Source organism: Oncorhynchus nerka, linkage group LG13 (assembly GCF_034236695.1).
Source record: "Oncorhynchus nerka isolate Pitt River linkage group LG13, Oner_Uvic_2.0, whole genome shotgun sequence".
Classification (NCBI taxonomy): Eukaryota; Metazoa; Chordata; class Actinopteri; order Salmoniformes; family Salmonidae; genus Oncorhynchus; species Oncorhynchus nerka.
In genome coordinates this window covers 73,818,745-73,836,534 of record NC_088408.1, presented here as the reverse complement: position 1 = coordinate 73,836,534, position 17,790 = coordinate 73,818,745, and the positions used below count along the sequence as shown (strand labels likewise).

Below are 17,790 nucleotides of genomic sequence, written 5' to 3'. Positions count from 1 at the left end.
AGCTGCCAAGAGTGACTGGGGTGGGTGGATAAGCTAAACTGCTCAATTTTGTGGTTGGTTTGTTGACTGGAACCCAAATCTTGTTTGGAAGAACTTAAATTAATATTCCTCAGCACCATACACAGTATATGCTACTACAGTACATGGAACAGCCTGTGGATCAAGGTGTGAATTACGGGGGTGGGGTGGGGCTTAGCTTTTTGTTGCATTTAGGAAAGCTAACTTTAGGAGGGTTTCTAAATAATGCTAATTGAACCATTCTCTATTTGTTTGAAACGTAGTGGTAAATATGAAAATGAAAGCATCAAAATTAAATAAACTCCCCCACCTCTCTGTCATGGTTTAAAATAGGGGTGTCAAATTCATTCCATGGACGGCCTACTGTCTGCTGGTTTTTGGTTTGTCCTTTCAATTAAGACCTAGACAACTAGGTGAGGAGATTTCCTTACTAGTTAGTGACTTTAATTCATCAATCAAGTACAAGGTAGGAATGACAACCTGCAGACACTCAGCCCTCCTTGGAATGAGTTTGACATCGTGGTTTAAACCATTTCTATGTGGCGGTGCTGTCCACTCAGCAGTGCTGAATTTCGGCCTCAGCTGAGCTCCTGTACGAATAGACTTTCCTTTGTATGTGCTCATTTTTGCCATTTGTTTGCAATTTGTCCTTGATTTTTTTTTTAAATAGCCTTCATTCCAAATTCATTTGATTTATTTGTTGATTTTATCATTGTTTGCTTTAGTCAATCATTTGTTTAGAGGCTCATTGCGTTGTTCTTCAGGTGCACACAGGCACTGGTGTTCTCCGTGCCATCCTAGGCCAGAAGAAGTAGACCATTTATTTAGCTTTGTAATTTTTGTTTGCTTTCATGGATCAGATGATGATAGTCGACAATATCAGTAGACAACTACCCTACAGCAAGACACCAATACGCATCCAATCTATCCAACAAGTAGGCTGGCTCTACATGAATGACAGTAGGACTACTATAAGGTGATTATTTCGGTAAGAAGAGGTTTTAACGTTCGGTTAAAAGCATTCGATTTTGCAATGCCATAGGCCTACATTATTGTGGATTTGTCTCCCCATGATAACTGTTTTCAAGGCAAAATGTTATGTAGGCATAGTTACACTTACAGTGCATTTTCCCAGACCTCCAAGATCCATGATTCGTGCAGGGGTTAAGTTCAATGTTAAATGCTTCATAATGACAAATAACCCTGTCATAACTGTCATTAATAACCCTTTCCTGCCTGGTGGGAATTGTACATTTTTTTTACTGAATCATGACCTCTGTGTGCATAAATTAGAATCATTTGCTGGTGTTAAACCTTATATGAAAACATGATACATATTTTAAAAGCTGAAAAATAGCTCTTTCAATTGATATGACGTACAATAGCAACACATCAATCAAATTGTAATCGGTCAAGAAAAACATGTGAAAATGTGTCTTGTATGAAAATCAATGCTTTTCTCCCAAACCAAACTTTCTAAAGAATGATAGATAAAAGCTTGGAGGATATTGACTCTTCCTTGTTTTGTAAGGATTGATCATCTAAACTCAGAATATAAGTACCTTTTTACTGTGAATTGGTTAGAGCTTTTAGTGACCGATGGAATTTTCTCATTCTATGGGATGTTTGGTGATCACACACACATCTGCACCCAAACAAATGACACAGCATTCAGTATTACATATAAGGAAAGACAAAAAAAAGTGATATAATAATAAAACTAACTTTATTGAAAGAATAATCATAGGGGAATACATTTCCTCATTCAAACCTGAAGATGAAGACCCGTTTAAATCTCTATCATAACATTATACAATATTCATTTCAAGGCTACTTTCATCAAAATCCAACTGGAATTACAAAATGTGAAACAAGTAAGGCATATTACAATTATTAGCTTTTACGACTACAATTTCTACATTCAACTAGCATATCGTCTATAACATAAAGAGTCAGAATGGGAACAATTCCAAAAGTACAACATTATTTTACAATCCTTAACAAGTCCTTTACATCCCTAAGGCCATTCGAGTCATGAATGAAACATAAAGGGAGGCTGGCATGCAGGAGAATGGGTACCTGCAGGAAATGGAAACATGCAACAGAGGTCAAATTGAACACCTGAGCGACATCGAAGTGTCTTTCCTGGTGCCTTTTTTCCGCAATGAGTCACACTCACTTGAGTGCCACAACCTAAAACAATTTCGGTCCTCTACGATGCAAAAAAACAATTTGCTCTTGCATTCAGATGCTACACAAACAAACCGGGTGCTGTTCTCCTTTCCAGTGGCGATTTGAGCATGTAAATCTTGGTGGGGCAAACTCCCCCATTTTTTTTTTTAGATGCATGCCGGCAAAGCCACTACACAAAACAACACTAAGCCATACATTAATTGGACTATAACATTGCCCACAAACTGTTAGGGCCTACATAAAGCTATCCCAACACCTTACCACTGTTACACCTGACTATTAGCAGAACCTTGTCTGGCAGCAAAACATTTAATTCTGCCTCATTTACTGCCTTTTAAACAAACATGGCTGTTTTGCTTAAACAAATGCGGTTTCTACTGACAATTGACAAACTCTGGCATAAGGGGATGACGAGCGGATAAGAGGCCATCCATAAGGTGTGTCCAAAAATGTATTGTATTGTGCTACATACATGATGTAATATCCCAGGGAGATATGTATACTGTAGCTAAGAAAGTAATATTAAGTGTATGTTGTGTACTAAGCTGTTACTAGCCCACGTCTCACCCTAATAATTTGGTCCCTTTTCCCCTCATAATTTAGTGAACTGTTCTGACTTGGTGGTGCACTTGTAGCCTATAGCCTGATTTAGAGAAATGTCATCATTGAGTATTGTAAGAGCTTTCATTGTTTGTTTTATATGCCCCCTTTATTTCTCACAGTTCTGACTTGGTGTACAGGGAGAATCCAGTAAGAATTGCCATGTTCTGAGGTCTGTCGCTGTACATTTCAAAAGTGCTGAACAAATAGTTATATTGACTACGTCCAGCCTAGTACGAAATTACAGATTGCCTCATCTGCTCGTCATCCCCTTATGCCATAGTGTGTACATCTCAATCGTCACATTTGTTTAAGCAAGTCAGCCATGTTTGTTTAAAAGGCAGTAAATGAGGCTGAATTAAATGTTTCGCTGCCAGACACGGCTCTGTTGATAGCCAGGTGTAGCAGTGGTAAGGTGTTGGGACTCTGCTGTTGGGACAGCTTTATGTAGGCCCTAACAGTTTGGTCACCATTATAGTCCAATTATTGTGTTGTTGTGTAGTGGCTTTGCTGGCATGTATCTACATTTTTATTTTATTTTGCCACACCGAGATTTACATGCTAAAATCGCTACTGCTAACAGGTGTATACAATCGAGCACACAGCCATGCAATCTCCATAGACAAACATTGGCAGTAGAATGGCCTTACTGAAGAGCTCAGTGACTTTCAACGTTGCACAGTCATAGGGTGCCACCTTTTCAACAAGTTAGTTTGTCTAGGAGCAACGTTGGCTCAGCCTCGAAGTGGTAGGCCACACAAGCTCACAGAACGTAAGCGCCGAAGTGTGAAGCACGTAAAAATCATCTGTCCTCGGTTGCAACACTCACTACCGAATTCCAAACTACCTCATTCACAATTGACAGTGATGATGGCCTATTTTGAAATTAGGTATGCTTAGCTTGGTGTTTGAGGGTATTCAACTGGAGGATGCATTTTATGCATATTCTATAATGACCGCCTATTCAATAATCGGCTACATCTGTTGGTACAACTTTTTGATTGAGGATGTTCATTTAAAAATAAATTGCGCTCCCTCACCTACAAAAACAGCACTACACCACTGGTTATCGGAGCAGCGCAGCTGGAGTGGCAATTATGAGCTGATCTGGAGTCAGCGCTGATCACTGTTTCATTATCTCTCCACACCGTGTGTAGCTTACTGAGGACTAGATCACTGATAATGACTTCATCCTCACGGTGTGTGCGTTTTAAGGTTTATAAAACACACATTGTTGCAGTTCAGTGCCTAAAAAAAACACTCAATGCTTTTTAAAAATAATGCAATAAAACCTCCCTTAACATCATAGCTGCTTTGTGTGTTTCCTAAACTGCAATGTTATCAGGTTGTCTAATATTATGGTTATTTTGTCATCAGTATGAGGTATGCCCTCAGTGGAGTGGTGCCAGACCTATGGCTCCATTCAGTCTGTATCGCTGAAGTGTTCCAGATTGCGTAATAGAAATGTAAAGGTATTATGCGATCTAGCGGACATATGCAGGGTTTAACGTGAATGCAGTCTCCTCTAACGCAGGAACATTGCCTATACATTTCAATTGGGCTTTAGCTCAAAGTATTGAATAGAGGCTCTAGATGATTTTGGCAGTAACAAGCAATCTTCTCTGACTGTCATCCACACACCACTGTGTCAATGAATGAGGACATGTGAAACAGTGGTCCCTATTCTTTTTTACTTTGACGTAACTAATGCTTTGATGGTGTTCTTGTGACCCCGAAAATATCATTGTTTCTGCTCAGGATCCAAAAGAAAGCCCAGCTCACCCTTGAGGAACACTGATGGCCAGAAGGGTGGATGAACCTTAACCAACAGGGGGTGCTAACAACTCACCATATCGAGAACTGCGTTATTTATAAGGAGGAAAGTTAATATTCTGTTACACCTGTCACCAGGCAGGACTTCTGCGAATCCCATAAAGTTCCAGAATAATAAAAACATTGATGCACATGAACTTTAAAAGACGTGTGGCAGCATGAATTTCTATTGATTGCACAGATTGTTGGACACATTCATAGTCTTGTGGTAATTGTGAGGAACTGTTTTGGCATGCCAATCCCTGTAGGTTGATCGACATACCTTGACTGATTTGATGCATGACCTTGACATAATTGGGGCTTTACATTAACCTCACTATATTGTTTGGATTGCAACCGACCTCTCAAAATGTATTTTTAAACGGTTTGCTTATAACAGTGAGGTGAGGGTGAGTTAAAATTGGTCAATGCGACAAGAGCACACTGCGCTCATATCACCCATTTAGTCAGTCTCTCACTCTGACTGCGTCCATCACTGGAATGGCAGCAGGTTGTCGTCACTCTCCCCGCTCGTTTTGATGAAATCATACAGACAAACAAATGGTGATGACGCAGGGTTTTATGTAGGCTAAATATGTCATTATTGCTTGACTATAGCTAATGAGTACACACAGAGCTCTTGAGACAGGTAGTCTAGATGTCGTAATTGAATATGAAAGGGCAAGAGAAGCATTCATTGTATGACCATTGTTTTAGGAGCAAGTAAGTACACCGGCTTTGCATCATATTAATGGTGTAGTATAATTAATCATATGTGAAACCTTAATTGCCACTCAAGGTATTGCTATTGATAGGGAGCCATCCTTCATCAATCCCTTGGCTTTAGGAACACAATCAGTTGTGCGTCAGCCTTGCGCTTTAAGGAAGTGTAAATGCAGCATTCTGTCTCCATGGGAGCCTCCTTTGAGGATTCTGTGTCCAGGAGGAAAAATTGAAATATTAATTTGGTCGACACGTCAATGTGCATTTTGTGTGATAGGTTACATCATTCGTGGTTCCATTTCAGGTATTTGACCTCTAAATAGTAGCTCATTACACAAAACCTGGGCACGACTGTCATGATTAACACGCACATAAACGATAAAAGATGACAAAAGCATACACATCCAATCACGCACGTACGCACACACACACACAAGGAACGCGCACCATACCGACAGACACGCCAGTGAACAGGGGAGATACATTCATTTGATGCCTATGCAGCAGTTGGTCGCTTGTCTCTGTTTTTGGATCGTTTCATCTAAATTATCAGCTGTGCCTTCTTACGTCGTGAAGAGCAGAATATGCTCATTCTGGAGCACGTGGAAATCTATCTGTAGATACGGGGCTGCTGAGTTAGCGTGCCTCTCCAAGGCTTTGGTGAGCGCAAGGAGTCAGTCGTATTGGTGCATCGGCTGGAGACGAGTAAGAGGTGCGGATAGAATAACTGTACAGCCTAAGATCCGTAAGAAAAGCAATAATGGGCTCGTTAATGTTGAGATAATTCAAACAGTGAGTGAGATTATGTCCCTGTGGAAATTCCGAGGACGGACTTTGCGCTCCCTCCTAGGGGACGAGGGCGCGGGGGGTTGTTCCCCAGAAGATTAGCATACGTTTCTCCCTATGGAATGCGGAGACGTTGCGAAAACCCCCTCCCCGGTATTGAATCTTGGAGTGATTGATTTTTCTTAGGACTATTAAACGAAATAAACTCAAGTGACGTTATTTGTGTTTCGATGTGAGAGAGATTGGATAACAGCAAACATAACCATCAATGAATTTAAAAACATTGACGACAGATGACTGTTTCGACCTTTCTTTACCTAATTATAAGGTTTAGCAAAATCTACATTTTTGGGCCGCAGCAAGCAAAAAATGTTCAACGTAAAAATAACTGTTGGCTTTGATCTGTGTCGGAACAGCAGCAGCAGCAATATTTCCTGGAAACAAGACCGCTGCTAGGATAATCTTTGTTGAGTTGCAAATTGGTTTGGTCGCTGTCCATGGTGCTGATGTTCCAGGAATGGTGGAGACGCTAAGTATCGCTGTTATCGGAGCTCCCGGAGTCGGGAAAACTTCCATAATCCGTCAATTTATTTATAATGACTTCTCAGAGGTTTACACTCCAACCCGAACCAGGTATGTGTACAGACCCTCTGTCATTTTGAACGGTAACATGTACGACCTGAAGATTTTGGATGTCCCGCCAATTTCGTCATTCCCCTCAAGCTCGAGCCAGGTAAGATAGAAAGTGACTTTCTATTTGGGTTTTTCACTTATAAGAAAGATACTAGCATTCTCTTATTGGGCTCAAAATATATCCTAGGCTTTAATGGTATAATTTCGAGATGTGGTAAGTGTTTGCCTCATTGTCTTTCACTTACCTTTAGGTTATCAGAACCTATTTGGCCTCTCGCTAATAGTTAGAGCCCTGGAAAATTACCATCGCGCGCTTCTTCAAAAGACATCCGTTGCATTTTTTTCTTAATCAGATGTCCCTTAGAGCAGTAGTTTCTATGGATACCTGATGTATTACTTCAGTGGTAAGCCTAGGCTATAGGCTACTTTATGTATTTGGTGTTTTAAAACACACGCAGGCAAACACACACACTCTCTCTCTCTCTCTCTGGGCTCCTCACTGCATTATATTGCCACCCTCAGGCAAAAGGAGGGATGTTTATGTCATGTTGAATTTATCCATATGTTCTGCCTCTGACTCCATAAGTAAGTCATTATTAGCTATTTGCTCCTAGACCCACTACCAGAGGACACTCCGCTGCCCTGCCTCAGGGCACCTGAACCTGGCTGGGGTGATGGAGACTGTCTACCTGGCTGAGGGGAGTGATGTGTGCTCTTATCAGAGGAGGGAACTGGAAGCACATGTGCTTTGACTTTGTTAGAGCTGGCACACAGATTCACAGCCCATCAAGTAGCATTCTAGTGTTTGGAGTGGCAGTAAGTGCTACAATTCCACATTGAATCATAAACTCTGAATCGATGGCAGATGGTTGAACTTACTGCTGCTAAAAACACAGCAGGCTCCAATATAATGACCAATGCATTAAATGAGTAAAAACCAAAATGGAGATTCTCTTAGTGACCTACAGTAAGCTGTATCTCCATAGATATGCCCTGGCAAGAGCAGCTAATGTCAGATGAAACACCATCCAGTAGTTGCATCTTTTTCCACTGACAGCCAGTGGTTTGATCAATTCAATCTATTTTCTCAAAGCTGTTCTACTTTCAGACAGCACTTGCACCAGTCTCCTGCTCTCTCTGTATCTCCTTGTCCTCACCTTTAGTGAGTGACAGACACACATGCATATTTTAGTGTGTGTGTGCATACATGCTTGTATTCATGCTTAAGGGTGTTTCTGAATGTCCAATGACACCCCCACACACCAATCTTGACCTCCTCACCGGTCCACAGGAAGCATGTCTGTTCCCTCCCTGGACCTGGCTGCTGGGGCTCCAGATGGGATTCTCCAAGGTTACTATGGAGCTGGCTGGGAGAGCTGGCTGGGACTGGCGTGAAACACAGATATTACTGATAGTTGCCAGGCTTTTGTCATTGGCCGAGGGAACGCGTTGCGGACTTTCGGCTCCATTGCAACAACTGTATTTTTTGGACAGGTGTGGTGCCACTGAGAAATTGAGATCAGGCCATGGAGGAGAGATCAGGCCATGGAGGAGAGATCAGGCCATGCAGCCAAACAGAAAGCCCTCTGAATTCAAAGTGGGCATGCACTGTGCTTCCTGTAAACAGAAGATCCAACACACTGAAGAGTAGACAGCCTCAACCCAGCAATTCAGGATTCTAGCCATTTACAGGAGAGAGAAAGAGGAGAATATGACAACTGTCTCTTAGTATGTGTTAAAAGGTCTGCAGTGTGTTTCATTGTCTCCACTCTGTGGAGTGGAGCACCTCAACACAATCAATCTGATTGTCTTTGCTTTTTCTTCAGCTAAATGCCTCTTAGCCATCATTAGAGCAGTCTGGCAAGTGCAAACAGCAGGAAGAAGACAGGATGGATCACATTATAGAGTCTGCAAGGTGTGTCTGTGTACAGTACATCCCCAGACGCCTCGTCACATAAAGTGTAAATTGCACATCTGTTCTCTGATTCCTACATATATAATGCTGCATGAGCATTGTGCTTTCCTTTCACACGTTACAGCACCATGATTCATTATGTCTGCATATAGATTAGTTATCTTTCAACAGTTTAATACTTAAATGGAGAATTTCTGGCCTTGGTTGAATATGTACATAACAGCCTCAACCTCTTCAGACAGCAGTTTAAGATATCAGCATACAGTATCTAACCAACACCTCTACTTAGGTACATTTATGTAATTTAGCAGATGCTCTGTTCCAGAGCAACTTACAGTAGTGAGTGCATACATTTTCATACTGGTCCACCCGTGGGAATCGAACCCACAACCCTTGCGTTGCAAGCATCATGCTCTACCACTGAGCCAAACAGGACCAGGGAATCATTAGTTGAGTGCAACAAGAGCACTGCTATCAGGCAGATTTGTCATGGTTCATTTCCTCAGGAATGGCTCTGAGAGCAGAAGCCTTAGTATATTTTATTCTTGTCCTCTGTGATCTGTTCTGTAGCCCAGCCTCTGAACCACGCTATCTGGTCTTCCTTTACTGGCTGTGACAGGGGTGGTGAGGCATTCCCGCTCTCCACTCCGAGCGAGCGCTCTCCTCTTTTACTTCCATATTTAATGAGCCAGGAGGCCCATGGTGGTCTGCAGAGGGGAGGCTGTCTGGACCAACATCACAGGACAGAGCGCTCTGGAACAAGAACAGACCCAGGGACCCGATTGAGATTTACTCTCATTTTATTTGGAGTTGATTGGATTAAAGCACAGTACCCTGCTGAAGGCCTTGAGGGAATAGAGATACTAATAGAGATACTAATAGAGATGAGAGTGGAGCTGCTGCAGCCTATTAGATAGGTTAGAAAGAGTCTAATGGCCACCATAGAAATCCAGATTCACTAAATGCGGTTCCTCTTCCCCCACATGGTACCTGTGGAGGAAGATGGTGAATAAAGTGATGTGCGTCAGTATGTCTCCATGTTTATGGAAGGGGCCCAGGTTTCTGTTAGGTAAGTGCATGCAATAAAGGACGTAGTACTTGTACTTTGGCTCTGGTCCATCATTTAGACTCAGGATGTTTACTTGTTTAGGTCTCTTTAGGCAGACAGGGCAGACGACACTTCATTATTTCAATTTTGGGGATGGTAACAATCATTGATGTTCTGGCGGGGCTGCTGTCTGTTTTAATTTGTTGCTGTTTGCATTCCCAGAGCATCTGTCACAGTTTATCGATAGGATGTGATGACAGATGGACTTAAGCCTTACAATGGATCCCATTCAGATTTATTCATCTTCTGATATTGTATCATATCACCATGACTTCCACACATAAAGCTCTCTCACTCTCTCACTCTCTCGTCTCTCTCTCGTGTCTCTCTCGTCTCTCTCTCGTCTCTCTCTCGTCTCTCTCTCTCGCTCTCGTCTCGCTCTCGTCTCGCTCTCGTGCCTCTCTCTCTCTCTGTTTCTATTTGCTTCTCTCTCTCTTACTATGATAATGTATACTCATTTTATTAGATACACCATCCCGTTCGCTCCTACAGACAGTGAGTTTGCTATATAAAGCAGGCAGACAGGCATCGAGGCATTAAATTACTGTTTGCAACTTTGAGTGTGGTATGATCTTTGCTAGGCGCGTCGGTTCCAGTATCTCAGAAACGTCCAGCCTCCTGGGATTTTCACGCACGACAGTGTCTAGGGTTTACAGAGAATGGTGTGACAAACAAAAAACTCCAGCCACCCTAGCCATGGACTGTTCTCTCTGCTACTGCGCGGCAAGCGGCAATCGGAGCACCAAGTCTAGGTCCAAAAGGCATCTTAACAGCTTCTACCTCCAAGCCATAAGACTCCTGAACAGCTAATCAAATGGCAACCCGGAATGGCAAATAACAGCAGAGCACAACTGGTGTGCAGAACGGCCTCTACAAAATGCACAACCCATCCTGGTCACGGATGGGCTATTGCAGCAGATGACCCCCCGGGTTCAACTCCTATCAGCTAAAAACAAGAAGAAGCGGCTCCAGTGGGAAGTCGATCACCAATACTGGACAAATTGAGGAGTGTAAATACATTGCCTTATCCGACCCGGTACTAGATGCGTGTACCTAATAAACTGGCAACTGAGTGTATATAGAGTACAATGTATATATTTTACTGTTCATTACATCAGATGAATCAGAAATGTTGTCTTTCTTCTGGATACGCTCTCTTGGCCCTTTGTCAGCCTCTGCAGATAGGCTCTGTCACACAGACTAGCAGAGCAGGTGATGTGTGTGTATTAAAAGGCCGGCGCTATCATCAGAGTACGGCAGCTGGAGGAGACAACAGATCAATGCCATCTTAAACCCTAATAAACCCCGCAAACACTCACAGATGTAATGTGGGTCTGTCTCCCTTGTGAACAGTACCTCAATGAGTCCTGAGAAGCTCAATCCCAAAGGGACAGAATAGTGTCTGAGGTATGTCTTCAGGTATAACCCTTCATGACCATGCTCTCTTCTCTCTGTATGAGCTGTGATTGGACACCATTACTGTCTTTGGGAGCAATGGGATGCCAGCTCCCTCACATCCGGGTACAAAAGTGACCAAGGACCTGGGTTGTCAGGGAAACCTGCTCTGTTTGGTACTTGAAGGGAGCAGGCTAAGCTGCGAGTTTTAATAGTTTTCAAAGAGCCAACTGGAGAACATAAACACACACACCTGTGCACACACACACATACACGCACACTCGCACGCACAATTTCCATGTGTGGTTACTTTATATAGCTCCTTTCCACGTCCTCGTTTCGCTCTTTCTCTGTTGTTCTCTTCTCTGTCCTACAGGTGTGAGAATGTGGAATAGTGAGTTTACAAGCCGCAGTGTTGCCATCGTTTCTGTGTACAGAGCTCCACCTCCACATAAAAAATAGTACTTGGATGACAAAGAGATATGAGCCGAGGATGCAACCTCTATTTTTAGCCCACAGAGAGATGGGGGTGCATTTAACACACCTACTGTAGATAGTGAGGGATGTGATCATGTGTACTGCTTAAGCAGTAAAGAGAGTTAATAATCTGGAAATAGGAATTGATGGATAGAAAATGGGGGAGGGGGGGCAGAAAAAACTGAGGCAGAAAGAGGAGAGATGGGAGAGGAATGCTGATGATCTGTCTTCAATGGTCACTACCCCCTAATTTCCCCTGGAAAACTTTTGAATAAACCCACAGGGAGAAAAGGCAATAACAGCACAAATGTATAGAACTGAATCTCCCTACGTACATTCTTTTCACTGTCAACCATTATGTATTTTGTTGTCCTCCCTTCTCATTCTCTCACTCTCTCCCACCTTTGTGTGTAATGATCTCGGTGCCACATTGCTTGCCTCCATGGCTGATCGCCCTCATTATGTTTCAGACCTACTGTATGTGTGAGACTCTCCCTCCCTCTCTCTCTCTCACACACACAAACGCAGTGATGCCGAAAATCCCTCCAAATTAAATAAAGGCTATTATTCCTTGTCGACATGGGTATGTTACCATTGTCATCATTACAGCTCACATTGATCCCTATCTGCTCTCAGATTCTGCCCCATTACAGCATCCGATTCCCCACCAAAATGACTTATTAACAAACTCCCTGTTTAGACTTATCTACAGAATAAATACATTTAGATTACTCCTCCAGTGTTGTCCTGTTGATTCTCATTACTGCAATGACATTCAGGTCTTCTTGCCATATTGATTTCTCACTCTGTTCAGAATGCTGGTGTTGGAGGTGAGTGAAGGAGAATGCTTGTGCCCTCTGCCATCTCGCCCACTCCTCCACCCACTGCCTGTCAGCCTGGTGGGGCTCAGGCCAGGGCTTATGTTCACACCCTGTTGGTCCTTCCATCGCTCTACCCTTCCCTCCCACTTCCTTCCTGTTCATCCACCTGCTGCTCTTTAATCTCTCTGCTTCTCTATCTCGGTTTTCTCCTTCCATCCATCCATCCCTCCCCAATCACTCTCTTGACTTTCTCTCTCTCTCCCCCTCTTTCTCCATCTCTCCTTCTCCCCCCCCCCAGCTAACAGAACCACTTTTAGATTAAACTCAAGCAGGTAGAGCTGGTGACATCGAGAGAGAGAGTGAAATACACTACCGTTCAAAAGTTTGGGGTCACTTCGTAATGTCCTCGTTTTTGAAAGAAAAGCAAATTTTTTGTCCATTAAAATAACATCAAATTGATCAGAAATATAATGTAGACATTGTTAATGTTGTAAATTACTTTTGTTGCTGGAAACAGATGATTTTTATGGAATATCTACATAGGCGTACAGAGGCCCATTATCAGCAACCATAACTCCTGTGTTCCAATGGCACGTTGTGTTAGCTAATCCAAGTTTATAATTTTAAAAGGCGAATTGATCATTAGAAAACCCTTTTACAATTAGGTTAAAGAAGCAATAAAACGGTCCTTTAGACTGGTTGAGTATCTGGGGCATCAGCATTTGTGGGTTCGATTACAGACTCAAAATGGCCAGAAACAAAGAACTTTCTTCTGACACTCATCAGTCTATTCTTGTTCTGACAAATCAAGGCTATTCCATGCGAGAAATGGCCAAGAAACTGAAGATCTCATACAACACTGTGTACAACTTCCTTTACAGAACAGAGCAAACTGGCTCTAACCAGAATAGAAGAGGAGTGGGAGGCCCCGGTGCACAACTGAGCAAGAGGACAAGTACATTAGAGTATCTAGTTTGAGAAACAGACGCCTCACATGTCCTCAAATGGCAGCTTCATTAAATAGTATTCACAAAACATCAGTCTCAACGTCAACAGTGAAGAGGCAACTCCGGGATGCTGGCCTTCTAGGCAGAGTTGCAAAGAAAAAGCCATATCTCAGACTGGCCAATAAAAAGAAAATATTAAGATGGGCAAAAGAACACAGACACTGGACAGAGGAGTGGCCAGCACTCTCAATGGATCTCAACCTTATTGAGCTGTTGTGGGAGCAGCTTGACCGTATGGTATGTAAGAAGTGCCCATCAAGCCAATCCAACTTGTGGGAGGTGCTTCAGGAAGCATGGGGTGAAATCTCTTCAGATTATCTCAACAAATTGACAACTAGAATGCCAAAGGTCTGCAAGGCTGTAATTGCTATAAATGGAGGATTCTTTGAAGAAAGCAAAGTTTGAAGGACACAATTATTCTTTGAATCAAACATCATTATTTACAACCTTTTCAACGTCTTAACTATATTTCCTATTCATTTTGCAACTCATTTCATGTATGTTTTCATGGAAAACAAGGACATTTCTAAGTGATCCCAAACTTTTGAACTGTAGTGTTGGCCTTTAAGACAACTTTGAGTTAGTCAGATAGCCTACGGTAAACCAGACTGAAGCCATAAAACATGTTGTCTGACTCGCGTTTAGTGCATAATGCAGGTCCAGTACAGTTCTCTGGGCTACACATGGCTGAGGTCAGAAACAGAGCACTGGCAGAGGGCCAGTCTCCTGTCAAGCGTAACACTTGGAACACATCAGTCCCACAGCGCTACACTGTTCAGCCCTGCTGTACGCAATGATGGGAGGGCAAACAGCTGACAGATGAATGGTAATGATTTGCTAACAATAATTAAAACACACACACACACACTCTCTCGCTCTCGTCTCTTCAGTTTACATCTGATTCCCCACCAAAATGACTTATTGACAAGCTCCCTGTTTAGACTTATCTACAGAATAAATACATTTAGATTACTCCTCCAGTATTGTCCTGTTGATTCTCATTACTGCAATGACATTCAGCTCTTCTTGCCATATTGATTTCTCACTCTGTTCAGAATGCTGGTGTTGGAGGTGAGTGAAGGAGAATGCTTGTGCCCTCTGCCACCTCGCCCACTCCTCCACCCACTGCCTGTCAGCCTGGTGGGGCTCAGGCCAGGGCTTATGTTCACACCCTGTTGGTCCTTCCATCGCTCTACCCTTCCCTCCCACTTCCTTCCTGTCCATCCACCTGCTGCTCTTTAATCTCTCCGCTTCTCTATCTCGGTTTTCTCCCTCCCTCCCTCCCTCCCTCCCTCCCTCCCTCCCCAATAACCCTCTTCTCTTTTTCTCTCCCTCCCCCAGCTAACAGAACTCCTTATAGATTCAGCTCACGTAGGTAGAGCTGACGACATAGAGAGTGAGAGTGAGAGAGAGTGAGCGAGGGAAAGTGTGTGTGAGAGAAAATCAGAGTGCAGGAGGGAGGAGATTGGGTCACTGTGTCATGGCTGAAGCAATTACCCTAATGGCTGTAGCAAATCACTCCCATTGTGCTGTGTGTTTTAATTATTGTTAGCAAATCATTACCATTCATCTGTCAGCTGTTTGCCCTCCCATCATTGCATACAGCAGGGCTGAACAGTGTAGCGCTGTGGGACTGATGTGTTCCAAGTGTTACGCTTGACAGGAGACTGGCCCTCTGCCAGTGCTCTGTTTCTCTGTTTCTGACCTCAGCCATGTGTAGCCCAGAGAACTGTACTGGACCTGCATTATGCACACGTCAGGTAGAGTCAGACAACGAATTCCTTCTTAACTGACTTTCTTAGTTAAATAAAGGTTCAATTCAAATTCAAATTACACCTGGGCTATCAATCTGACTGACTCAAAGTTGTCTTAAAAATCTATTTGACTCTACGCTATTTCAATTTCAACCGAAATGAAGAGGACAAAACTTCCTGACAGCTTTTGAATAATTGGATGTGATCTGTGGCTACCTCTGTTTCAGAAACCTGCTAAAATAACTCCTGTCCTCACAAGCCTCACTGTTTTATGGGAGATATAGGAGCAGAATACATGCCATTTGAAAATGTTATATTGGGTCTTGAAATATAAATCATTTAAAATTCTGTTTCACTTGTCAAGTCAGTAACAAGTGAAACAATATGTCTTCGATATCCTCCCTATTTTTGGATCTTTGTGCGTCTGTAGTGGGTGAGTGATGTCTGTCTCTCTCTCTCTCTCTGTCAGGAGTGGCTGGACCTACGCTGCAGAGGGGTGCGTAATGCCAACGCGTACATCCTGGTCTATGACATCTGCTGTGTGGAGAGCTTTGAGTACGTCAAGATGATCCGCCAGCAGATCATGGAGCACAGGTAAGGGAAAACCACAACACAGTGACAAATATGGGCCAATTAGGTAAAACACCTGTGGAGAGACCCATAAATGGCCACAGAAGACCAGCAGTCATGTACTGTATGTAAAAGAGAAAAAGGACAAAAGACATCTGTCATTCCGACTGCAGGTCTCTGCACCTGCATTCATTTGCATATTGATAGGGGAATGAATGGCCCTCATTTGTTGAGCTCTAAAGAGGTTCACATCTTTGCAGCTTCTGTGACGTGACCTGCCTTTAAACTACAGTGCACCATCCCTTTCACATGTACTAGTCTTTCCCCTCCTGAGCTGCAGGTGTGAAAAGCTAGATGACCTGCCAGGCTGTCCTGATCTGTCCTGGATAGTCTGACTGGCTAGCAAGCTGTGTGACTGTCTGTCTGGCTGACTGGATGACCTGCCAGGCTGTCCTGATCTGTCCTGGATAGTCTGACTGGCTAGCAAGCTGTCTGTCTGGCTGACTGGATGACCTGCCAGGCTGTCCTGATCTGTCCTGGATAGTCTGACTGGCTAGCAAGCTGTCTGACTGTCTTTCTGGCTTACTGGATGACCTGGCAGGCTGTCCTGACTGTCCTGGATTCTGGCTTGTCTGTCTGGCTGACTGGATGACCTGCCAGGCTGTCCTGATCTGTCCTGGATAGTCTGACTGGCTAGCAAGCTGTCTGACTGTCTGTCTGGCTGACTGGATGACCTGCCAGGCTGTCCTGATCTGTCCTGGATAGTCTGACTGGCTAGCAAGCTGTCTGACTGTCTGTCTGGCTGACTGGATGACCTGCCAGGCTGTCCTGATCTGTCCTGGATAGTCTGACTGGCTAGCAAGCTGTCTGACTGTCTGTCTGGCTGACTGGATGACCTGCCAGGCTGTCCTGATCTGTCCTGGATAGTCTGACTGGCTAGCAAGCTGTCTGTCTGGCTGACTGGATGACCTGCCAGGCTGTCCTGATCTGTCCTGGATAGTCTGACTGGCTAGCAAGCTGTCTGTCTGGCTGACTGGATGACCTGCCAGGCTGTCCTGATCTGTCCTGGATAGTCTGACTGGCTAGCAAGCTGTCTGACTGTCTGTCTGGCTGACTGGATGACCTGCCAGGCTGTCCTGATCTGTCCTGGATAGTCTGACTGGCTAGCAAGCTGTCTGACTGTCTGTCTGACTGTCTGCTGACTGGATGACCTGCCAGGCTGTCCTGATCTGTCCTGGATAGTCTGACTGGCTAGCAAGTCTGTCTGACTGTCTGTCTGGCTGACTGGATGACCTGCCAGGCTGTCCTGATCTGTCCTGGATAGTCTGACTGGCTAGCAAGCTGTCTGACTGTCTGTCTGGCTGACTGGATGACCTGCCAGGCTGTCCTGATCTGTCCTGGATAGTCTGACTGGCTAGCAAGCTGTCTGACTGTCTGTCTGGCTGACTGGATGACCTGCCAGGCTGTCCTGATCTGTCCTGGATAGTCTGACTGGCTAGCAAGCTGTCTGACTGTCTGTCTGGCTGACTGGATGACCTGCCAGGCTGTCCTGATCTGTCCTGGATAGTCTGACTGGCTAGCAAGCTGTCTGTCTGTCTGTCTGTCTGACTGTCTGTCTGGCTGACTGGATGACCTGCCAGGCTGTCCTGATATGTCCTGGATAGTCTGACTGGCTAGCAAGCTGTGTGATTGTCTGTCTGGCTGACTGGATGACCTGCCAGGCTGTCCTGATCTGTCCTGGATAGTCTGACTGGCTAGCAAGCTGTCTGTCTGGCTGACTGGATGACCTGCCAGGCTGTCCTGATCTGTCCTGGATAGTCTGACTGGCTAGCAAGCTGTCTGACTGTCTTTCTGGCTGACTGGATGACCTGCCAGGCTGTCCTGATCTGTCCTGGATAGTCTGACTGGCTAGCAAGCTGTCTGACTGTCTTTCTGGCTGACTGGATGACCTGCCAGGCTGTCCTGATCTGTCCTGGAT

General features: G+C 44.1%; 1 protein-coding gene across 1 annotated transcript in view; it reads left to right on the top strand.

Moving 5' to 3' along the window:
* The first annotated feature begins 5,841 nt into the window (after positions 1–5,841).
* LOC115140102 (ras-like protein family member 10B) overlaps positions 5,842–17,790 on the top strand; it is a 32,334-nt gene continuing 20,385 nt past the window's right edge. Inside the window, exons 1-2 of the mRNA XM_029678201.2 lie at positions 5,842–6,865; positions 15,712–15,836. Of these exons, the coding sequence (XP_029534061.1) occupies positions 6,650–6,865; positions 15,712–15,836 (341 nt within the window). The 5' untranslated portion in view covers positions 5,842–6,649. The remainder of the gene's footprint in view (positions 6,866–15,711; positions 15,837–17,790) is intronic.